At 42.5% G+C, this 24,398-nt stretch overlaps 3 protein-coding genes and 1 pseudogene across 3 annotated transcripts; 2 read left to right on the forward strand and 2 right to left on the reverse strand.

Moving 5' to 3' along the window:
- Positions 1 to 2,284: 2,284 nt before the first annotated feature.
- On the forward strand, positions 2,285 to 2,797 carry LOC141521836 (large ribosomal subunit protein uL15 pseudogene; annotated as a pseudogene).
- Positions 2,798 to 4,075: 1,278 nt separating this feature from the next.
- Positions 4,076 to 6,650, reverse strand: LTB4R2 (leukotriene B4 receptor 2). The gene is made up of 2 exons (XM_074234780.1): positions 6,520 to 6,650; positions 4,076 to 6,148 (listed from the first exon to the last, which is right to left on the reverse strand). Exon 2 carries the CDS (start codon positions 6,128 to 6,130, stop codon positions 5,057 to 5,059), a length of 1,074 nt encoding a protein of 357 aa, XP_074090881.1. The 5' UTR covers positions 6,131 to 6,148; positions 6,520 to 6,650; the 3' UTR covers positions 4,076 to 5,056.
- A 2,880-nt stretch (positions 6,651 to 9,530) lies between these two features.
- CIDEB (cell death inducing DFFA like effector b) lies at positions 9,531 to 17,197 on the forward strand. The gene is made up of 5 exons (XM_074234786.1): positions 9,531 to 9,783; positions 10,194 to 10,338; positions 13,987 to 14,136; positions 14,434 to 14,624; positions 14,721 to 17,197. Exons 1-5 carry the CDS (start codon positions 9,725 to 9,727, stop codon positions 14,851 to 14,853), a joined length of 678 nt encoding a protein of 225 aa, XP_074090887.1. The 5' UTR covers positions 9,531 to 9,724; the 3' UTR covers positions 14,854 to 17,197.
- Positions 15,226 to 24,298, reverse strand: NOP9 (NOP9 nucleolar protein). Its single transcript, XM_074234784.1, is given in 11 exon segments — positions 15,226 to 15,474; positions 15,742 to 15,847; positions 16,242 to 16,478; positions 16,668 to 16,787; positions 22,185 to 22,325; positions 22,462 to 22,654; positions 22,762 to 22,903; positions 23,135 to 23,245; positions 23,492 to 23,546; positions 23,548 to 23,933; positions 24,020 to 24,298. Coding segments are annotated over 11 exon segments (1,857 nt in total). The 5' UTR covers positions 24,228 to 24,298; the 3' UTR covers positions 15,226 to 15,316.
- Positions 24,299 to 24,398: the final 100 nt, after the last annotated feature.

Consider the following 24,398-nt stretch of genomic DNA (forward strand, 5'->3'; position numbering starts at 1 on the left):
TTCCATTTTCTGAAAAAATGTAGGAAGCAATGATGATTACAGGGTAATTTTACCCTTCTCAGTTATCTGTTGTATTACTGGAGGATTGTGGGTAGAATGACCAAATAACAGTCAGGTAGAGGATATGAGGCAAGGCTTTGAACTAAATCCACAAGAACTGAGGTCCAATGTGACAATTTTCAAACAATGAGAGATACAGTATGTGAATGTAAAAATGTGATAGTGGAAGTGTGCAAGATCTTTGTTTCCAAAATCTTAAAGAATAGTTGAGCCCTATCAAACTGGGCTGGGGGAAAAAAACCATCTCATCCAAAACTAAATGACTTCTAAAGAAGCCAGTCAATAAAGACAGTGTAATTTTCATAAGATTATAGGATTAAGAGATGGAAAGAGTTTAGAGATCATTTTAGGATTAAGAAAAATGGAAAAGATTTCAGAGATCATCTGGCCCAACTCTCTTATTTTACAGATAGGAAAAAAAATCCACAAAATAAAGTGACTATCACATCAAAGATTAGTGTGAAATGACACCGCTTAGACCTTCCTCTCAATTCTTCTTCCCTCCTCACCAACAAGAATTAGACACAGAATATTTTATCTCCTCTTACCTCTCAGGGTTTTAGTGCACCATTTTCCAGCCTAAGCATCTGAACAATTCGTGTGTCATGATTTATTTTATGTCACATGAAAATCCATAGCATGCTAAAAATCATTTGGGGTTCCTCCTTTTTCTTTGTCAAATTTTAACCACAATAGTCACAGAGGAAAAGGCAGGAGGGAAGATCCTAGAGTATATGTATAAGTATTTATGTATCTAGATAGATAGATAGATAGATATAGATATATAGATATCCATACCTATATGTAAAGGTGAATATGAATGTATATGTGTGTATGTGTGTGTGTGTAATTGCTGGATATGTGGATAGAACATGTGTGGTAGCAGATTTCTATCTTTGTCACTTTTTCCTCCACCCTTTATCCTGGCAAGTTCACAAGTGTAACTCATCCTAGGTAGATCCAAGGGAAAAGACCCCATATTCCACAAGACTCCATGACTGAAGGATGTGCCTAATTAAAGATTCTAAGACCTTAATTCCTATGACATTGTGTCTCTACAGCACAGGAAAATTTCTTCAGGAGACAGAAACTCAAAGAATAAAGCGGAGTCATGTAGAAACATGGTCATGTCAAAAAGCAATGAAAAGTCAGGACAATAGCAATTCAGGTTTCCAAAGTCTTATTCAAAGAAACATACTAAGAGATCTCTATGGTCCATGAATGGATATACCTTCCCTTTGGTTTGGTTGTACCAAAGAAAATGTCTCCCCCACACCAGAGCATGTGTACTGGAAGAGATTGCTTCCCTCCCTATTTTGGGGAATGATATTCTAATCCAAAGAGTATCCAAGTATCAGCTCTTAGCACAGTTCCTGGAGTATCTGTAAGTTATGTCATTTTTTAAGTCATTTTCACCTCTCCAAAACTCCATTTGGGGTTTTCTTGACAGAGATTTCTTTTCCAGTTCATTTTACAGATGGGGAAACTGAGGCAAACACAGTTAAGTAACTGGTCCAGGGTCACCCAGCTAGTGTGTGAAGGCAGATTTGAACTCAGGAAGATGAGTCTTCCTGACTCCAGTCCTAGCCTTCTATCCACTGTGCCACTTAGTTGCCCCTCCTGGGACATAGAAAGAGCTTAATAAATGCTTGCTGACTGATTGTTTTGTTGTTCAGCCATTTCATTCATTTCCAACTCTTCATTACCCCATTTTCGAAGTTTTCTTGGCATAGTTTGCAGTTTCCTTCCCCAGTTCACTTTATAGACGATGAACTGAGTGGAGTTCAGTGACTTGCCCAGGGTCACACAGCTAGTCAGAGTCTTTGGTCACATTTGAGCTCAGGAACATTTATCTTTCTGAGTCCAGGTTCAGCATGCTGCCCACTGAGCCACCTAGTGCCCGAAACTTTAATTGCAAAGGCCAGGAATAAAAGCCAGGTCAGCTACTTTGAAGGCAGTTGTACTCACCACTACACCACCAACACTGACTGGTTTTACTTTAAAACTATTCTTTTACTAATCTTTTGAGCCCCAATGAGATGATTTTTTATTATGTATGTTCCTGGCTTATTCTTGTAGCTTGATAGGGCTTGAGTTTGGATGACCTTAAAAGTTCCAAACCAAGCTAGGTGGAGTAAAATTATAACTAAGAATTAAGCAAACTAGGCTCTTCTGGAGACACTTACAGCTTGGCTTCCTTTTCTCTTTTCCGCCGGCCAACGACATGCCATCCCTACTAAGGAAGACGCGGGAACTCCGTGGGCAGGAGAGCCACGGCCACGGGGCATCAGCAAGCACCAAAAACACCCGAGGACGCAGCAATGCGGGAGGGCTGCGCCATCATCGAATCAACTTCGACAAATATCACCCAGGTTACTTCGGGAAAGTTGGTTTGAGGTCCTACCACCTGAAGAAGAACCAAAGCTACTGCCCAACTGTCAACCTTGATAAACTGTGGACACTAGTCAATGAGCAGACCAGGATTAACACGGCCCAAAACGAGGAGAGGCTTGCCCCTATCATTGATGGTGTGTGGTCCGGGTACTACAAAATCCTAGGAAAAGGAAAACTCCCCAAGCAACCAGTCATCAAGAAGGCAAAGTTCTCCATCAGAAGAGCAGAAGAAAAAAATTAAGGGGATTGATGGAGCCTGTGTCCTAGTGGCATAAAAATCCAATGTTGTCAAATAAAACAAATGTCTTTATTTTAAAAAAAGGCAAACTATAAATATACTTGATTCAGACTATCCTCCATTGATTTCATTAATTAGGTTGAATCCAGAGTGGAATGACACTTGGTTTCAATAAGTTTGGGAGACTTAAGTACAGGAAATCTATGGATGAGGGGTGAGAAAAAGTAGATAGGAGAATCTAAGGGAAAGGAAAGAAAATGCCAGGAAAGGATGCAGACTTTGCCCTTTCTAAACTGACCCCAAATTTTGTTTTGAGACATGAGAGCCATTTCCACCTTTTTCTCCTTTCTATATTTCATCTATTCTCTTTTATTAGGGTGTCTCCTTCCAAACCCTTTCCATACACACCCCATCCCACTGCTCACACTTCCATTTCAATATGATATCTTGTCTCTTGGTTCTAGCCCTATGGAATGCCAGGCACATGTATATTTACTGGGGGTCTGTAGAAAGGAGAGGGTGTCAAGTTGAAGAGAGAGACTCAGACTTTGCATCTGAATCAGACAGAACAAAGCTAATTGTACACACTAATCAAGGTTTTAAAATTGCATTCCTGTGACATGGCTCCAATACTTTCATTTATGTTCCCTTGATAGATCCACCACTTCATCTCTTTACCTACACAAATTACAAACTTCCAAATCTTCCATCATCCAAGTTGCCTCTTTTTTGTTTTGGTTATCTGACCAGGATATTTTACTTTCCAAGTTAGAGATCCTAGTTGTCTTTCCTAAAATTTCTCCAACAAAAATCATTGCTGATAATATGTTGCAGCCTATTGATACAAACTGTGTTCTTTCTATTGACTTTTGGGTTACTCATCATTTTGATATTTCTGAGATTATGACATCAACAGGAGGCATGGTCAAGCTTTAGAAAAATCAATTTGAAAGTTGAGAAAATGTATTGAAATGTGAGAAAACACATTGCAGGGTCTTGAACATAGTAGCCCTAAGTAAATGTTGAATTGCATTGATAAGGCAAATACTAGTAGTAAAGGAAGGAGTTTTGGTGGGTCATGGTAACAGATCAATTCACATTTGAATAATCCATCAAAACAAAATGCATATGCTCTTTTTTGTAGTAGCAAAGAAATAGAAATTGAGGGGATGCCTATCAATTGGAGAATGGCTGAACTAGCTATGGTATATGAATGTTATGGAGTACTATTTTTCTGTGAGAAATCATGAGCAGCCTGATATCAGAAAAGCATGGAAAGACTTAAATGAACTGATACAGAATTAAGTGAGCAGAACCAGGAGAACATTAATCACACATCCTGCAACATTGTTAGATGATCAACTATAATCCACGAAACTCCTTTCAGCAGGTCAGTGATCAAGCACAATACTGAGAGATCTGTTAAGGAAAATGTCATCCACATCCAAAGAAAAAGTATAGATTTTGAAAATAGAGCAAAGCATACTAGGTTCACTTTTTAAAATTTCTTTTATGTTTTTTCTTTCTCATAGTTTTCCCCTTCTTTCACAGTTTGACTAATATAGAAATATATTAAGCTTGATTTTACATACACAACTTACAACAAATTGCTGCCATGGGGAGGGGCAGGAACAGAAGGGTAGTGGAAAATGTGGAACTCAAAAACTTGCAAAAATATAAATGTTCAAAACTTTTTTGCATGTAATTGAAAATAAGGGGGGGGGAAATGCATATATGATGGAGAATTTTGCTTTTCTTGCTTTCTTAGTAATGGAGGGAGGGATTGGGAGGGGGAAAAGGTGGATCTTCATTTGAAAAAAAAATTAATGCAAAAAGAATACCCTAGAGCCTCCTTGGAGAGCAGAATTTTCTGGTACTAAAAAGAATTTATAAAAATCTTGCACTTTCCTGTGTTGCTCCTTAGGTAGCTGTCTAGTCCCAGTGCTAAAGAGGGAATTCCCCTAAGACAGCCCATCCCTAGCCCGACAGTGTGGAGTAGAAGAAAAGAGGAGTGACCTTTAAAACAAACACCCTTTGCATTTTTATGTTGTCTGGAAAAACATTCAGATAACATGCATAAGGGCATATAAATAGCTATCCATTGTATTTACAATCTACATTTCTGGCACAACTAGGCACATCCACAGGTATAAATCACATACAACAAATCCTGCTCCCTGAGTTCAGTGGGCCTGGGGTGGCTCCCCAGGATTTAGGATTGCACAATATCCTTCTTAGGACAAGTCTCTGAGCCAGGAAGGACTTCAGGTTGGAGTAGAGGGGTAGTACCCCTGGATTCCGGGGAAGAGGTGTTCAAACGGTTTGTAGAAGAGGTTTCGGAGAAATAGAAGTAGGCAGATGACTTCAACCTTTACAGTCTGAACTGTCCCCCTGCTCTCCTCCACCCGGATCCCCATTCCCTCGTCCCTGCCCGGCCCCTCCCAGGCGCCTGGTAGATCGTAGCTCCATGGTACCCTCGTGGGAGCGACCTCGTGCCTCCCCGGAGCCTTCAAAGAGTCGGGTGAGGAAGCGGGGCCCGGCTCGGGGCAGAAGGTCCCCAGCAGCAAAGACGTAGAGGATGGGGTTGACACTGGAGCTGAAGAAAGCCAAGGCCGTGGCCCCGGCCCTGGCTGCCTGGCACGCCCTTCCGAGCCTCGCCAGGGGCCCATGGAAGTGGCCCAGGGCGGCTGCGGCTTGCAGCAAGTTGACGGCGTGGTAGGGAGCCCAGAGCAAGCCGAAAGCTAGCACGATGGCGCTCACCAGCCGGCCCGCGCGCACGCCCTGCCTCCCGGTCCCCCAGCGCCCGCTCCGCAGCCGGGCCAGGGTGATTCCGTAGCAGCCCAGGACCAAGCCGAAGGGCAGCACGAAGGCCGTCAGGGTTTCCAGGAGCAGGTGGGTGGCGGCCTCGCTGTGTGAAGAGTGGCACAGCTGGCACACGCGTCCCCGCCACAGGTGTCGGTAGATGGGCGCGGGCACCGCCAGGAGCAGGGCCGTGAGCCAGAGCCCGAGCAGCAGGTATCGGGCCAACGTCGGGCTGCGCAGGGTGGGAGCCAGGAAGGGTCGGGTGACGGCCAGGCAGCGCTGCAGGCTGAGCAGGGCGGTGAGCAGGACGCTGGCGTACATGCTGACCGAACACACGTAGTACACGGCCTTGCAGCCCGCGGGGCCCAGGGGCCAAGCCTGGCCAGCCAGGAAAGCCACGAAGAGTGGGGTGAGCAGCAGGACCGCGCCGTCGGCCAAGGCCAAGTGCAGGACCAGGGTGGCCGCCAGGGGCCTTCCCCGCGCTGGCCTCCAGCCCACCAGGCTCCACACCACGAAGCCGTTGCCGGGCAGCCCCAGGAGAGCGGCCAGCAGCAAGAACACCGTGCCCGTGGCCCGCGAGGCCGGGGAGCTCAAAAGAGTCTCATTGCCCGGGAGCTGGAAGCAGGGAGTCTCCATCCCGGGAGGTGGGAGGCACTGTATGGAGTGGCAAGATTTAGGGAAAACACGCTCCCCCGGGGCCTCTTATCCTTCTTGCCGCGGTGCCACCCTACCCTTCCCTTCCCTTCCCTGGAATTCGGAGGTCTCCCAATCTCAAATCTCCTCTTGGAACTTCATTCCTTGGGACCTATCCTGCCCATCGCCTCCTTCAGTCCCCCACTTTCTTTCCTAGAATTCAGATATTCGGTTCTTAACCCTTCCTTCCACCCCAAGGTCCAAGGGACCCGTGCTCCCTCCTTACAACCCAAGGGTCCTGTTCCCCTTACGACTCTAAGTAGACTCTCGGATCACAGGAGATCTGATCTGGAAGTTACTCTGTGAAAGAGGGAGAGAACTGGGAGACTCACCCATCGGAGAGAGCATTGCTGGGGGAGCGAAACTAGATGACCCCAGAAAAAAAAGCGAAAGGTGACCAAGAGGGACTGTTCAGGTACTAAGCCTGTCGGCTTCTCCTGGGCTGGCACTAGGACAGGTGGAACTTGGGGGAATTCGGGTGGAGCTCATCCCTGAGTCGATCCTGCTACCCCTCCCTACCCTGAACGCCTGCAAGTCTAGGCGTGAAAAAGAGGGCTCCGCCTTCCCCAGGAAACAGGATGAACTGAGGGGGTGCTGATAAAGTTCCTTGGTCAGGGATGTGTGAACTGAGCCTCATTCCTTGTCCTCCCCCTTAAATGACCGAATTTCTGCCTCCACTTCCCTTGCCGCCCCCATCCATACTTCTGTGCATTCCTCAGTTTTTACATCTCCCTTTTGTGTGGTGAGGGAAGAAGTACAAAAAAGGGAATCCAAATCCATTCCTCCCCCTATCTTTCCATTCCACTGTTCTCCAATTTGGGTTAATGACCTACTTCCCAACCTCGAATTCTACTAGTCAAGCTCTTGTGAAATCAAGCAATTGGGTTCAATTCAAACATTCACTGAGTACCTACCATTTGCAAACCTTTGTGTTACAGTCTGTGGAAGATATTTTTAAAAGGTATAAAACGCAGTTCCTGACCTCAAGGAGTTTAAAATCTATTTGTTGAAACAAAACATACACTGGTCAACAAATAATAACATACCTAATTCTTAAATGTCATCTAGCAGGTCAAATGTCACACCACTGGAGAGAGAGTTCACTTGAGGGTGGGAAGGGCTTTGAGAAGGTGATACTTGAATTAGAGTTTGAAGAGTGGGTAGGATTCAGATAAAGGACAAAGGAGGAAGAGGGAATCCCTGGAATGATATAATGAGTAAATAGAATGAACAGGAAGCAGTCTAATTTGGCATATATGTAAGAAATAAGATTAGAGCTTCAATTCAACATTTATCAAGGGCCTATGTAGTATCTTAGGGAAAAAGAGAGGATTCCTAGGCTTCTCTCAAGTCATAAGATTTAAGAAGTGCAACACTCTCCTGTTCTAAATGAAGAAATAGGGGTCTGAAAACAATTAAATGTGTTGGCTAAAATCATATGTAGTAAGCAGAGTAGCTTGAATTTGAATCCAGGTCTCTCAAAGACTAATTCAAGAGCACATTTACATGAGAAAGTCAAGGGATTAAGCTCAGAGCCTAAGGAAAAGATTTTAGGGAGAATTACCCATGCCTGGTGTGATCTCCCTCCTTCTCTTCAAGATTCAATTCAACTGATACAACTATTCTGGAGAGCAATTTGGAATTATGTCCAAAGTGCTATAGAACTGTACATGCCTTTTGATTCAATAGTGCCCTACTAGGTCTTATCCCAAAGAGATCATGGGAGACAGAAAGAGACCCACATGTACAAAGATATTCATAGTAGCTCTTTTTGTGGTAACAAAAAGGTGGAGGTTATGGGGATCGCCATTAACTAAATGAAGAATGGCTGAACAGGTTGTGGTGTATGAATGTAATGGAAAATTATTGTTCTGTAAGAGGTTATGAGCAGGCTGATTTCAAAAAGACCTAGAAACACTTACAAGACCTGATGCTGGATGATATAAGCTGAACATTGTACATAGTAATAGCAACTTTGTGTGATGATCAGTTGTAATGTATTTAGCTCTTTTTTGACAATGCACTGATAACTTCTAAAGGAATTGTGATGGAAAATGCCATCCATAACCAGAGAAAGAACTATGCAATCTGAGAGCAGATCAAAGAATATTTCACTTTTTAAAATTTTTTTTTTGTTTTTTCTTTCTCATGGTTTTTCTGATTCTTCTTTCACAGTATGACTAATATGGAAATACTTATGACATGATTGTGCATGTATAACCTCTATCAGATTGCTTGCTAACTTAGGAGGGAGGAGAAAATTTTGCAGAAATGAATGTTATATAATTGGAATAATTAACTAATTGATCAAAGGAAAAGAACCTAAAGATTCATTTTAAATCCTCTCCCTTCTCCTTCCCCTCCCCCAATTCCACCCCTCTTGTTTTCCCTCTGTTGTATGACTTTTCATTTGGAGTTTTCTCAGGGAAGATATTGGAGTAGCTTGCCTCCAACTCAGTTTACAGATTAGGAAACTGAGGCAAACAAGGTTAAGTGACTTGCCCAGGGACACACAGTAAGAAGTCAGATTTGAACTCAAGAAGAGTTTTCCTCACTCCAGTTCCAGCACTCTAAACACTGTGCCAGCTTAGTATCCCAGATTTCTCTCTCTATAATTACCTATCTTGTACATATATTGTTTTTACAAAATTGTTTGTATATGGTCTTCCATTAGAATGTGAGCTACTTGACCAAGAGCAGGGACTGATTTTGCCTTTCTTTGTATTCTCAGCAGCAGTCTTAGCAGACAGTAAATGCTCTTATAGACAGACTGATATTACGCAAACCAGGAGCCTTGGTGTTTTGACTTTCCTAAAGGTATTCAGACTTTTATTTTCAATTGCTTCCTGGACAGTGACAAACATTTCTATTCCTCTTACATACCAGTCACCTTATGTTAAGGCCAATTAGATGGCAAAGTAAATGGGGTCAGACACAACTGAAAAATGGCTTAATGACAAATGACTTTGTTGTCCTAAGTCTGTAGACTCTCATTCCACTTTTCCTTGAAAATTGTAGTTTTTAACATTTCCAGAAAGTGGAAGCAAGTTCCACAACAAACAGAAGGCCATTAGTGGGGGAGAATAGGTTGGGGGCCCAGCCAGGTCACTAAGCAGAAACTATTCCTACAAATACCTCCCCAAAAAACATGTATAATAAGCACCATAAAATCACTGCTTACTTTTCCCATTTCCCTCTTACTCAGTGCCCCTCCCCCTTCTCATTTTTAGCTCAAGAACATCCAGGTCTCACCCTCCGGGAGAGTTCCACAAACTCCCCCCAGGCCCCTCCCCCTTTCTCTTCCCCCAAGTCCCAGCCCTCTTGGACTTTGTCCTACTTCCTGTCCAGGCATGGGGGCCAGAGTCCGACCCTGACTCACTCACTAGTTCTTCTGGTGCTTAATTCCCCAGCCTGGTCATAGAAATCCACAACATCTGAGCGTCAGACCAAGTCAGAATTCTGAATCAGACCTTCTAGAGAGGAAACCCCTAGAGAGAACTGTAGGAGGCAGTGGTCCTGCTACCACCTAACCTGATCATGGAATACACCAAGGCCAAGGACTATATCTCAGCCTTGAATCCCACTTCTATTCTCAGGTAGGCTCTTTCCTATTACCCCCTCTCTTCTCATACTTCCTCCCAACATTAGCTAACAATATGGAGTATGAACTGGACTATGGGCTGGCCAGAAATATCCCCTCTTGTTTGCTCCCAGGTACACCATCCAGACCATCCTATGCATGCCAGCATTCTCTCTCCTATTTAGCACTACCACTTTTTACCTCATATCTCTATAATGATTATACTCTCCCCTCACCTACCTCTTCAAGTTGCCTATCTACCCACTATGGTATTTTAATCTTTTATTTTCCTTTATAAGCCTAATTCAAAACCATCCCTCCCTCTTCCCCCCTTACCTTCCACCTATTTTTTCCCCAATACTTGTGGCTCTATTCACTTTATTCTGTGCTGATCATTTTTGACCTTTTTCCCCCCCTGACTCCCAGGTCAGTATCCAGTGTGGGTTCTGAGTTTGGTCGCCGAGTCTGGGCTTCAGCTCCCCCACCCCAGCGTCCCTTCCGTGTTTGTGACCATAAAAGGGCCACTCGAAAAGGTCTAACAGCTGCCACTCGCCAAGAACTGTTAGACAAAGTGAGTAGGACCTGAAAACCTATCTTCTTATTCATAGATCCACCAAAGAATGGTGAGAACAGGAGATAGTATAGTTAAAAAGATATACAAACATACTTTCATTACAGAGAAATTTGGGGTGCAGAATGAGACAAATATTTTATGAGCAGTCACTTGGGAGTTTGTTTTGCTTGATAAAGGATACTTGTTACAAGAAATTGCTTTTTGCCCCCCAATGGGATGGAGAGTAGAAGAAAAGATAAATTTATGTTGTTTTGGGTTTTGTTTTTTAATGAAAGGTAGGGAGGGATGCTAGAGATATGAAATGTTCCATGAACTTTCTTCAACTTTCACTATATTATTAGTTTTACCACAAATCAGGAGTAATCTTTAATTATATGTAATACAAAACAAAACATCAACAAAACTGAGAGTAGAAAAATATATTCATAAAAGTAGAATTTAAAAGATTTTAAAATGACAATATGAAAGTGAGAGGTATAAAACACTGTAGGGGAGATTGTACTCGAGTTTAGGGATCAATCAAATAACCAACAAACATTTATTAAGCAATTATGTTCTAGGTACTGCTGACATTTAATTGAGGGATAGGGAAGAGGCAGGGAGGGAAGAAATAACATATATATATGAATATGGAATAAATATATAATAAATATAAGATAGTTAAATACAAGTTAGGGAAGGTGAACACATTTGATGAGATCAGAAAAGGCTTCATCTAGAAGTTGCTGCTTGAGCTAAGTCTTGAAGTAAAGGTGAAGAGGGTTACATTGCAGGCATGGCAACCTGAGGTTGATTATACAGTGTGAATTACTAAGAGAAAAACACTTTGACTGGACTATTAAGAGTAGGAAGGGGAATAATGTATTTTCCAGCAGTTTTTATCAAAGAGAGAGTTTTTATCCCAATAGCTGGACTCTTTGGGTTTATCAAACAGCAGACTACTATAATCGTTTCCTACTATTGCACCTAGTCTATTCAACTGGTCCACCACTATTTCTTAGCCAATACCAAACAGTTTTGATGACTGATGCTTTATAATATAATTTTAAATCAGGTAGGGCTAAGCACCCTTCTTTTGCACTTTTTTCATTAAATTCCTGGAAATTCTTGACTTTTATTTCTCCATATGAATTTACTTACAACTTTTTCTAACTCATTAAAGTAATTTTTTGGAATTTTGATCGGCAGGGCACTAAACAGGTAGTTTAGGTAGAATTGTCATTTTTATTATATTAGCTCTACCTATCCATGAGCAGTTGACATTTGCCCAGTTATTTAAATCTGATTTAATTTGTGTGAGAAGTGTTTTATAATTGTTTTCAAAAAGTTTCTGAGTCTGTCTTGGTAAATAGACTCCCAGCTATTTTATATTGTCTGAGGTTACGTTGAATGGGATTTCTCTTTCTAGCTCTTCCTGCTGTATCTTGCTAGTCATATATAGAAAGGTTGAGGATTTATGAGGGTTTATTTTATATATCCTGCAACTTTGCTAAAATTGCTAATTGTTTCCAGTAGTTTTTTGGATGATTTCTTGGAAGGGGAATAATGTATAAATGGGCCTGAAAAGATAGGCTGAGACCTACTTGTTTTTAAAATTTTAAATTATTACATTTTAATTAAATTTAATTCAAATTTAAAAATTTTAAAGAAATATTATCTTATTTATTCTCCCTTTGTGTTATACCCTAGGTGACTACCTGAGGATTTTCCCAAGATAAGATAGTTCAATACCAACCTATTGGTGTGAAGTTTATAGTCAAATGAAAGAATTTATATTTTTTCCTAAAGCAGTAGGGGGCCACTGAAGTTTATTGATTGTACTTAAAGAAAAATTCTTTTGTCATCTGTAAGGAGAGCAAAGAGATCAATTAGGAATCTATTACATGGTCAAATAGAGATGATGCAGGCCAAAAGCAAGAAATGAGGAGTGAGGAGGTGGATACAAGAAGTGTTAAGGTAGAAATAAAAAGATTAGACAGCTGCTTGAATATATAGGGTGAGGGAGAATGAGTCAAGGATAACACCAAGGTTACAAGATTGGTGCTAAACTGAATAGGAAATTTGGAAAGAGAGGTGACTGTGTATGGATGAAGTGGAGGAAAAACAATGAGTTCTATGTTGAGTTTGAAATGTCTATAGGACATCCAGTTTGAAAGGACATTTGGTGATGTGGGACTAAAAGTCAGAGAAACTGTTTTAGGATGCGTTTTGGTTGACCTGTGAATTGCACCAATAAGATAATTAAATCTAGGGGAACTGATAAGATCAGAGAGAGAGAAGAAAGGAGAAAGAAAAGAAAGTGAAAAGGAGAGGAGAGGAGAGGGGAGAGAGAGAGAGAGAGAGAGAGAGAGAGAGAGAGAGAGAGAGAGAGAGAGAGAGAGAGAGAGAGAGAGAGAACACAGTTAAGGGATCGATGATGAACCAATAAAAAACCAGAAGTGAGCAGTCACTATAACTCAGCAAAAGTATCCAAGGGGAAAGGGTGCTTTACATTCTCAAATGCTACAGAGGTGAAGAAAGATGAGACCTGAGAATAGGCCATCAGATTTGGCAATTAAAGAGAACTTTGGTGGAAGAGAGGTTTCAGTTGAGTACAAAGTTGGAAGACAGGTTGCAAAGAGAAGCCTAAAGCAAGAGACCCTGTTGTCATGAATAGATTTAGAACTGGGAGAGATATCAAATATCATAGACCAACTTTTTTAAAAGATGAAGCAGAAAGTAGAAAGGTTGCCTCTTGTCTAAAATCATGTAGATATTAAGGAGCAGAGTCTAAATTTGAACCCAGATCCTTTGGCTCTCTACCAAGAGTTCTTCCCCTGTACTATGTTGCCTCTTCAAATTGAATTAGGAACCATCATTTCTGTTGTTCAGTCATGTCCAAGCTTTTGTGACTCCATTTGGGGTTTTTTTGGCAAAGATATTTGAGTGGTTTGTGATTCCTTTCTCCAGCTCATTTTACAGATGGGGAAACCGAGATACATAGGGTTGTGGGACTTGACCAGGGTCATATAGCTAGCAAATAGCTGGTATTTGGACACAAGAGTTTCCTGACTCCAGTCCCTTTATATTATCTAGCTGTCCTTATCATGCTCAGAGGCAGAGAAAGACAACTGGACTATTAAGCAGCAGAGAAAGCTAAGTAACTTCTAGAGGCCAATAAATAAATGCACGGTTCATTCATAAGTAATAAAGATTCCTGATGTCCATCTATTGATTTAGAAAATCTCATTTAACATTATGTTCTATTGTGTTATTAACATTTAAATCTGGCTTGGGCAGCAGTTGGGAATACTGCATCCAGTTGTTCTAAGGGACTGGACATTTCTTGGTACTGTTAGATCCAGCTGTGTGTATATATGTGGGTTAGGAGCGTAAATGTCAGACATAGTGACTATTAAAAGCAGGGGAAGCTAGCAAATGCACATGCTTGGCTGGTAAGAGAAAACAGAACCTCTATTGATTCTAGACAATTTCCTGGCAGGCCTTTGCAGGGAAGAGGTAGAAAGAACCACAGAAGCGGTAGGAAAAAAACACAATTAGTAGTATTTAAGGCTAGATGGGGTTCAAAACTGACCCACAGATTACAAAGGATGGTTGAAGAGAGAAGATTGATGTTATCTTTTGCCCTACCGCTTTCCTGGATAGGCTCTGGAGACCTTACTACTGAGTGGTGTACTAACACTGGTGTTAGAGGAAGATGGAACAAGTGTAGACAATGAAGAATTCTTCCAGATGCTGGAGGATGATACAAGCCTGATGGTCCTGGAGTCCGGACAGAACTGGAGCCCTATCAAAGTGAGTGTGCTACTCACAAGGATGTTATGTCACCTGTCACTCCTACATTCCCATCTTGCCCAGCCTCCCATCACTGATTGGATAACCTACTAGCTGCTATTTTAACCTAAAGAGGGATCCCAGGGGAATGGTGTTAAGATGGATAAGTAGATAGGGAAATTAGGCAATGTATATGTGGGGGGACCATGAGGGAAAAAGTTATGGAAGTTCAAGGGTTTGTAGATCTAACTAAGGCTGTTTTTAGGACTTGAGGTGGTTTGTCAGGAGGCTCAATTAATCGTAATGATACCCTTCTAGAGCGGGGTACTCTCATACGGTCTGGGCCGGGAGAAGCCAAAGCACAGCAAGGACATTGCCAGTATCACATTTGACGTGTATAAGCAGAACCCTCGGGACCTCTTTGGTAGCCTCAATGTCAAGGCCACATTCTATGGGCTCTACTCCATGAGCTGCGATTTTCAAGGACTTGGTCCCAAGAAGGTGCTCAGGTCAGTGAATAACACTTTAAACTCTGCTCACCTCTAAGACTGGCCAGTGGCTTCCCCCCACCCTTCTGATTTCCTTCCCTCGACTTCTCTATTTAGAGAGCTCCTGCGGTGGACGTCCACACTCCTGCACGGCTTGGGAAACATGCTACTGGGTGTTGCATCCACCCTTCGCCACATACTGGAAGGTGCAGAGCAGTGGCAACATCAACGCCGGCTCCATACCTATTAAGTACTCTGCCTCATCCTCCATCTCTAGGAGATGGATTTCAGAGTGGAACAGAGAGGACATGGTCTCCTTACTTGCACCTGCTGCTAAACTGGATGTAGTTTCCATTAACATCTACACTTGCTATTCTCTATTCAGCCTTGTTTCCTATAGAGACCCCAATACCCTTCATCCCTAGCTACAGTAGCCTCTATTGACCAAGGGACTATATCCTAAATTCTCTACTAACTCTTCTCCCTATCCCTGAGCACCCCAGGATGATGAATTCTCCCTGTATGTCACCAAAGGACCCCATTCTCTTTTCCCTTTAATGCCATCTTACCTCTCCCATGGAAAAGGTAAAAAAACTGACACAAATCTCATTTCCAATAAAAATAGAAAAATATTTACTATTAGAATTTCTGAGTCAAATTAAGCCAGTTCCTCCTCCTCCTCCCACCACTACTCCATCCCAAGTCCAAAGGCCTCAGTCTCCAAGTATGTTGGTCAGGGCTTTTCTCCGTTTGGCCACTGCCCCTTGTTGCTGTTCCCAGTCTCCTCTTCTCTTCAGAAAAGTGCCCAGTGCTACATTTCGGGCCACATGATGGCCAAAGGGATCTCTCATCAGTTCCTGGTTCTTTTCCCCTGTGAAGAAAACCACTTCCAACATCAAAATCAAACTAGGTAGCTAGGTTTCCTAGCTTTTCACCCTGAAGCAGGTTCCCAGAATGAAGTGACAATTCACTTCCCCTGAAACTCAAAAGGTAAGAAAGAAACTTGGGCTGCAGGTAGCAAGTTTGCAGAGTGAAAGTCCAGACCATCCTTATTATCTAGTGTTCAACCCCATCCCCACAGGTGACCAGAAGCTTTGGATGAGAAAAAGGAAAGACAAGAAGCAGCTCAAGAACTTACCCAACTCAGTAGCAATCTCCTTACGAGCCCCCAAAGTTGCTCCATTCCAAATGGCATCCAGCACTCGACTACCATGACGACTGCAGGCCAGAGCAACATAGTGTCCCTGGGGAGGGAGAAAAACAGGAGAAAAGGTCTCAGGACAGCTATGAGGAGGAAGGTAAAAAAGGCATAGGAGGCAAACAGTGGTTCCCAAAGGGGTTTGTCCTGCACCAAAAATAGTCAAGAGGTTTCAGTCAAAACAGGCAATGAGAGTGGCTAGGTGGTGCAATGGATAAAGCACCAGCCCTGGAGTCAGGAGTATCTAGGTTCAAATCCAGTCTCAGACACTTAATAATTACCTAGCTGTGTGGCCTTGGGCAAGCCACTTAACCCCATTTGCCTTGCAAAAAAAAAAAAAAACTAAAAAAACAAAAACAGGCAATGAGAAGGGCATCTTAAGTGAAAAGCTGGAAGTCTGAACCAGACGAGAAACGAAGGAAGGAAACAAGAAGCCTGACCTGGAGAGGTTGTAGGATTCTGCGACGCTGTTTTCTGGTCACAGTAGAGCTCGTCAGCACAGCGTCCAGAACATGGGAACCAGCAGGGCTTTGAGCCAGAGCCAGAAGCTGTAGACCTTCCATAGAAGTCAGACTTCGAAGCACAGGGCCCAGGGTTGAGAAGTGTAGCAAGTGCTGAAGCAACAATGACCCAGGTACAGTCACTTCCCCCAGGGGCTGGGCTGCAGCCATCTCTACCTGGTAAAAAAAAGGAATATAAAATCTGGGGTCAGAAATGTCAAGTAAGATCTATTCCCAACTTCAGTTATTTTAACTCAAAAATCCAAGGACTTTACAACCTCTATAGTCAAGGATTTAAAATACAAGTTTCTTCCAAGAATAAGGAAATCTGCTTCTTTTGTTAGCCATTCAGAAATCCCACCTCACCTTGTGTTCAGAAGGTACATCTTCTTCCTCTAGTCCATAGTATACCTCATAGGCTGTCAGGGAGCCAAAGAGGGGTACACATGCCACCTGCCGAGATGGGGGTTCTGCACAGTGGAATGCCTATAGGTATGAAAAGAAGGGTTACACTACAGATCTAAAAACTCTCCAGACACTTTAAGGCAAAGGTCAATATCTTTTTATGCATTTAAAATAATATTATGAGAAGGGGTCTGTAGGCTTCACCAAATTTTTAAAGGAATCATGATACAAAAAGGATTAAGAATCCCAGCTAAGGGGGATCAGAAAGCAAAGCAGCAGAGAAATACAAAGATATATCCGAGAAGCAGAAGAACTAGACATGGAGGAACAAAGAAAGTGAGATGGGGAAGGTAATTAAAATTTAGCTACAGTAGTATTAGTAATAAAATTCCTTGAGGATATCTGTTTGCATTAGAAGGAATGGAATATGCTAAAACATAACTAAAGGTAACTGTACATTCAGATTCCAAGAAAGAAGACAGAAAGGAAAGAAACAGAGCAAAATTTAAAGTCTTCTCTGGAAGGAAGGAAGGGAGGGAGGGAGGGAGGGAGGAGGGAAGGAAGAAGCAGAGCAGAATCTTAACTCATCAGGAAGCTGGACATTCAAATTATGTGACAGAGAAGAAAGGGAAGAATGAACATTGAACATTTGGAGCTAAATAACAATACAATGCTACTCCTGCAGCAGAAGGGTAAGTTGGGAACTCCACAGAGAAGGTACTTCAAGTGTTCCAGTAAAAGATGTGGAAACGGGGTGGCTAGGTGGCACAGTGGATAAAGCACCAGCCCTGGAGTCAGGAGTACCTGAGTTCAAATCTGGCCTCAGACACTTAATAATTACCTAGCTGTGTGGCCTTGGGCAAGCCACTTAACCCCATTGCCTTGCCAAAAAAAAAAAAAGATGTGAAAACACAGATGCTATTAGGAGAGAGGTCATAAAGTAAAATCCAGAAGAAGCAAAGAAAAGAAAGAGTCAGCTACTCACTGGACTGACATTTTGAACAGTGAACAGCTAACTGTTCTCTCTCCAGGACATGTTCCCTGGACAATTAATAATCTCTCAAGATTTTTTAAACTGATTACCTTCCTGTTCAGAGTAATTTATGTGGGGATATATGATCCTATCCAAAGCAAACAGGAAAGCACTGATGATTATGAAATTCTGAGTAAGTCACTGAAAACCCTGAGGGCACAAGGAGTTTTCATCACTACTATGGACTGTAAGTAAATAGCTGATTAATTTGGATTTCTAAACCTTTGGTAGGGGATAAAATGTATCTTACAAGGGCCCAAAAAAATGTATTTACTTGGAAATCTTTTTCAAATCTGATCAAGAGGGCTTTAAATTACCCACGCAGTGGCCAAACCAAACATCAAAGCCAAAGCACTTAATAACATAGAAAAGAGAACTCACAAGAAAATATCAAAGAACAACAAGATTAAAATTCCATGGCTTCCATTCCCCAATAGGTAAGTGTCAAAGAATATGAACAAATTTTTCTCAGGAAAAGAACTTCCAACTATCAACAACCTCATAAAAGAATACTTTAAATCACTAATAACAAGAAATACAAATCAAAACAAGTGAAATTTCAACTCATACTGTACAAAAAGGTAAAAATGACAAAAGAAAGCAACAGTGTTGGAGAAGTTGGGGGAAAATAGGCACACTTGCATAGTTTGAGCTCTGAATCAGCATAATCATTTTGAAAAACCGTTTGAAATTATGCAAATGTATCCCTTTGATTCAATAATTCCAATACTGGGTTATATCACAAGAAGATCATTTTTAAGATTTAATTGATAAGAAGAAACTAACCCTATACAATGTTTACGGTAATACTTTTTGTGAAAGCAAAGGATTAGAAACAAATCAGATGCCCATTAACTGAGGAATGACTAAACAAATTATGGGAATCAGTATTACTGTCCTGTAAGAAAACATGAATATGATGAATACATCATTAACTGATACAAAGTGAAGTATGTAGAGACAAGAAAAAATTGTACACAACAATGACCACAACAATGTAAGAAAGAAAAAACCATAAACATTGAAAAGTAAAAGGAAGTATTGCAAAATTATTTTAAAAAACTAGCATACTCAAAAGAAAAGATTTAAGAAAATACTCCCATTCCACCCATATGCTAAGGTAAAAGGTCCAAAAGTGTTAATTATTACCCATATTTTAAGACTTTTTCAATTTATAGATAAGTTGGATTTTTTCCTCTTTTATTTTTGGCTTTAAAATACTATTTATTAAATGAGATAGCTCTGAGGAGGAATTATACTGAAACTATAGTGATGTAAAAAACAAAAGATCAATTAAAACTCATTTTTTAAAAACTCCATGGCTTCAATTGTCTTTTTACTAATACACAAAGGATGAACAGGATAAACTACAGATATTATTATGGAAAGGCAAATTTGATCAGATTCGGTAGCACTGGACTATGCCATGAATGAAATAAGGAATAAAAAAATGACCTTTATTCTAAAAGGAACAAAATTCATCAAAGGAGCAGTAATGTAGTAGTTTATATTAAGAAGACAAGTTCAAACGAAGAAATTTAAAAATTTGTAGGGAGAAGCAGGGTGGTAAAAGAACCTGAGTGAGAATTAAGAGTGGAGAAACAGAAGTAATATCATCAGAGGAATATATAGCAGACCACCCAGAGAGGAGGCATTAGAAGTGTAAGAAACATGACAAACTTGGCAGAGGCATGATCTACTAATGATGGGAGGATTCAGCTAGCTGGATCTATGCTGAAGGTCTCACTAGCAAAGGGGAAAAAAAATTAAAGCAGCTGATAAAATCTTGATTTTTCTAAATGACTTCACTCTTTAAAATGTAATTTTAAAAAATGGTTAACTGCTTCTCTAGACAAGGTTCTGACAAAGAGAAATTTAAATAGATATGATGAGAAACAAGCAAGAGATCACCCAATTTTAGAATTCATTATATGAAATCTGAAAAAAAGGTCAGGCAGTCTGACATACCCTTATTTTTTTGGGGGGGGGAATCATATTTTAAAGAATTCAGAGATAGAATAAACAGGAATCAATGTGAAAATTCTGTTGAAAAAGTCAGAGACATGTGGGGAATTGTGAAAAATAAAATTCTAAAAGAAAAAAAGAAATTCTAGCTTTCCGTGGGGGTTGGGGGGAAGGAAGGAAGATTGGGGGAAAATTGAAAAAGTCAAATATCTTTAATAAAAAAAAAAGAAATTCTAAAAAAGAAATCTAAAAATACTGTGACTTCAGAGGGGTAAACAACTCAGATTTTCTTAAATGAATCAATCATGAGGCCTTTATTAAGTGCCTAAGTGTCTGATACTCTGCTTCTTGAATGGAAAGTTGAACAGGAGCAAATAAAGAAGAATGTAAGGAGCATTGAAGTTCATAATAAAAACTGAGGTTGTTGCAGAAGAATATTGAGAGAAACAAAAATTTCTTTTTAGTTATGATGGAGGGCAGGAAGAAGATAAGGAAGACTGATGTTCATGGTGAATGGTAAAAGGAATGGGCAAGAAAGAATAACTCAATTTTAACTTTACTTCTATTTCCTTTTCTAAAAAAAAAACCTTTGGACTGAAGAGAACAGAACACTGACTCATGGAGAAGAAAGAAAGAAAAATGAGGGAAGAGACAATAATCAAACAAGTCAACAGTTTTTGTGAATCTTCAAAGATTATGGGGAAGGGGTGGCTAGGTGGCACAGTGAATAAAGCACCTGCCCTGGAGTCAGGAGTACCTGAGTTCAAATCTGGCCTCAGACACTTAATAATTACCTAGCTGTGTGGCCTTGGGCAAGCCACTTAACCTTACTGCCTTGCAAAAATCTAAAAAAACAAAAAAACAAAAACAAAGATTATGGGGAATAGGAAAGTATAACAAGTACTCAAGGAAGGGTGAATATAATGATTTACCAAAAGGAGGAAAATGGCTAAAAGATAAAGTCTACAAATTATAGGCCAAGCAATGGCCTATAAATTTTAAAATGTATTACTAAATGGGTGATTTTTGAGCAGTTAGAAAGGGAAATGGTAATAATTAAGGGCTAGGATGGCTACAATAAGAACAAATGATGCCTTTTCCAATCTAATTTCATTTTTAAATAGAATCATGAATTAGGAGAATGCTACAGACCAAGGCTACTGTGTAGTTGAGCAATGCTGGGGGAGGGGGGAGTTCTCTGAGAGCCTCTCAGAGGGTCTTCAAAGTCAAAACTATTTTCATAACAATAGTGAATATTCTCATTTCTAAGGCAGTAAATATCAATATAACTCACTTAAGCAAAAGCTCTTTGTGGGGGTAGAAGGGGTCTTTAATAAGAGTGTCAAGGGGTCCTAAGAGCACAATTTTGAGAACTGCTATTCTACAGAATTTGACAAAGTATTTAAAGCACATTTATCCTTGTGAAGAAATGTGTAGTAGAGTACTAAAATGATCTATCCTTGGCCTGGAATTAGTCAACATGTTATCTATGATTTGGAAAAAAAAGTAAAAATTGCACTTTTATCAAATCTGCTGATGACGAAAAAAAAAAAAGGAAATCTAGAACAGGGTTGTCCAACCTTACTGTTTTTTTTTTTTTGGCAAAGCAGTGGAGTTAAGTGACTTGCTTGAGTTCAAGTCCTCCTGACTCCAGGACCAGTGCTCTATCCACTTCACTACTGAGCTGCCCCCCAACCTTACTTTTAAAAGTTTTTATCGAAAAATAGACAATATATTTTGATTTGCCATTTTAAAGAGAGGTTTGTAGAAGCTCAGTTTCGTTTATTAAAGCATTTCATAAACTCACTGGGAGCTGAATAAAATTACATTGCAGCCCAGTATTTTAGATAGCCCTGATCTAGAGGGTAAACAATACAGTAAAGAAAAGGAAGGACATACTATCTGAGGAATCATTGAATAAACTAGTATTAATTAACAGAAGAGAAGACTTAGGGAAAATTCATAATATTTCCATTATCTAAAGAACTGTCATGTGGAAAGACCAGACTTGGTCCCATAGGGAAGAAGTAGGAAAAGGGGAAGAAGCTATCAAAAAAAATAAATTTTTGCTTAATGTAAGAAAAAACTTTCCAAGATTTGGAATCATTAGAAAATGCCAGGGACTGCTTTGGTACTAGTGTTGTCTCTCCTCCCTAGAGTATTCAGCAAAAACTGGATGACTACTTGGCACTAAGATGAAAGGGATTTTAGGGATCCTTGGTATTCTTGGGTAAGGGTTGGATCTGTTAGCCTCTGAGATCCCTTCTGAATTTGAAATCTTGCTGTTTGTTTAAGACAGTGAGTTCTGGCCTATATTTGTGCCTTCACTGGGTCTCATTTTTCTTTCCACTTTGTGAGCTGTTAGGCCATGGGAGCCCTTGGGGCCAGAAAGGAAAAGAATAAATATGGGATAAGGTCTGAAAGGGGAGGAAATATGAAAAAAAGGAGACTGGCAGAAGTCTAGGCTATACTTCACCTACCTCCAGCAGCAATTGCAGAATCTGGGCCTGATGAGCCCCAACTCTACGGCAGGCACCCACCAAGGCAATGACTACACCTGGGTGGCCTTGTGCCAACACAGCTTCCAGGGCAGGACTCAATTCCTCAAATACTTGGGACAGCTGAGGGGGAAAAATAACATAAAATTAATCACTAACCACTCCTCAAAGTACAATTCAACTTTCTTACCCAACTTCACATTCTTAACCCAACTCCCCAGGTTTTCCATTTGCCCACTCTCTATCCTACCACACTTACCAACTGAGGGGTAGTAATGGCATCAAGTAAACGTTGCAAGGGGAAGTTGGCAATAGGATGTGAAGCGAGGGCCTGAAGCTGCCCCTGGAAGTGATCCTCAAAGATGCTCTGCAGCCGTGAAGGTTCTGACGTCAGCAATACCTGTTCTAGCAGTCTGGAGCTTGTCTGGTCCCGAAGGAATAGCAGCAAGGGGCTAAGGACAGGGAAATGGCAATAAATTCAAATTAATTTCTACTCCATCCTGTGTAGTATGAAACATCCTGACTACCAACTTGTGAAGGTTGGAAGCTTTCCACTAACCTGCCATCAGCTGCAGAGTTTCGGCTACTCAGGTACGTGATCACAGAATCACAAAGATGGGCACAAGCCTTGGGAAGTTTCTGATGTAGTACCTGGAGCGCTACTTGGAGGCAGAAACTGGAGACCTTGTCAGTGATGAACACTATTGGACAGGACAAGAACATATAGAATTTCTCTGACACAGATGATTTGCTCACCCTCATTCCCCAAAAGGAAACAGAATAAAAAAAAATGAAAACAATAGCTTCAGGGAGAATCGTAGTTACCTGCCTAGGTCCCCTTTCAAGGGCCTGGGGCAGTGCCTCCCTCCATGTTAATCTCTTCCCTTGCAAATATGTTTTCTTGTTCTGTTTTCCCATTTAAGCCCTCTCACCAGAAATATCCTTCAGGAAACAGGAACTCAGTTCTTGTAAGCACCTCAAAAAGGAATCAGGAACCTCAAAAGTGGCTGGCTTCCATTCCCGAACAGACACCCGCTGCCCATCTAAAGTAAAGGCAAGAACGTGGGGCTTTATAAAATAACAAACAGACTGGGAATTTCCACGGATGAACAAACATGGGTTATACTTAAAGAAGCTAAAAGAGGTTTAGAAGTCAGCTTGTTTTTTCCCCCTCTATTGTAGGAGCCTCCAAACTAAGACGAAAGGAACCCCTTTCCCTCCCCCGCGTGAACTGCGACCCTGGGAGGTCCCCTCATGACCCAACATCACCTCCCCCCCTCAGAACTCACCGAGGGACTGGGGGCCTCGGGGTCTGCCCACGTCAGACTCCAAGATGGTCCCCCCCCAGCACCTGTAGGAGAGTCCTGACCACGAAGCTGCCGTGGGTGTCTCCGCTGTAGAGGCCCAAGGCTCGCCGCACCTCCGCCGCCAGCTCCAGCACCAGCGCCTCCGGAGTCCCGGGCTCTCGGTCCGTTCCGTCTCTGTCCTCCGCGGCGGCCAGGGCCCCGGGCAGCCGGGCCAGCTGCAGCAGGAGGCTCTGCAGGACGTGGGCCCCGCTTCGGTGGCAGGCCAGCCGGCGGACGTGCGGCAGGAGGGCGGCCAGCAGGCGGCTCAGGGGCCCCGGGGGGCTGCGGCGCAGCAGCTCCTGCAGCATCCCGCTGCCGGCCCTGTCCGTGGCCAGGGCCAGGGCCTGCGTCTCCACCTCCTTCAGCACGTTTCGTATCAAAAGCTCTAGAAAATGAACAGCTTGGTGGCGGGGGCGCCCTCCCCTCCCCCCCACGCCGGTGCCCCCCGCCCTGCCCCGGGCCGCCCCGTACCGCGCTCCTCCCCGGCCTCGGGCGCCTCCTTCAGCGCTTCCAGGGCCCGGCGAAAGTAGGTGAGCGCCTCGGGGGCCGGGCGAGGGTGCGGGTCGGGGCCCGGCTCGGCCCTCGGCCGGCCCCGGCCCCCGCCCCGGCCCCGGCCCCGGCCCCCGCCCCGGCCCCGGCCGACGCCGCGCTTCTGCGGGGAGTGTGGGCGCACCCCCATGGGCGCGCGCGCAGGAGTGGCTCGGGGACCCCGGCCACGGCCCCGCCGGCGTCCCGGTCCCAGCTCGGCGGCTCCTCGGCGAGTCTCCCCGGGGCGGTTCGGCGCGGCGGAGCCTCCGTCATAGCTCCGCGACGGCCGCCCGCCGGGAGCAAGGGGGCGTCTTCCCGGGCC

Source organism: Macrotis lagotis, chromosome 4 (genome assembly GCF_037893015.1).
Source record: "Macrotis lagotis isolate mMagLag1 chromosome 4, bilby.v1.9.chrom.fasta, whole genome shotgun sequence".
Classification (NCBI taxonomy): Eukaryota; Metazoa; Chordata; class Mammalia; order Peramelemorphia; family Peramelidae; genus Macrotis; species Macrotis lagotis.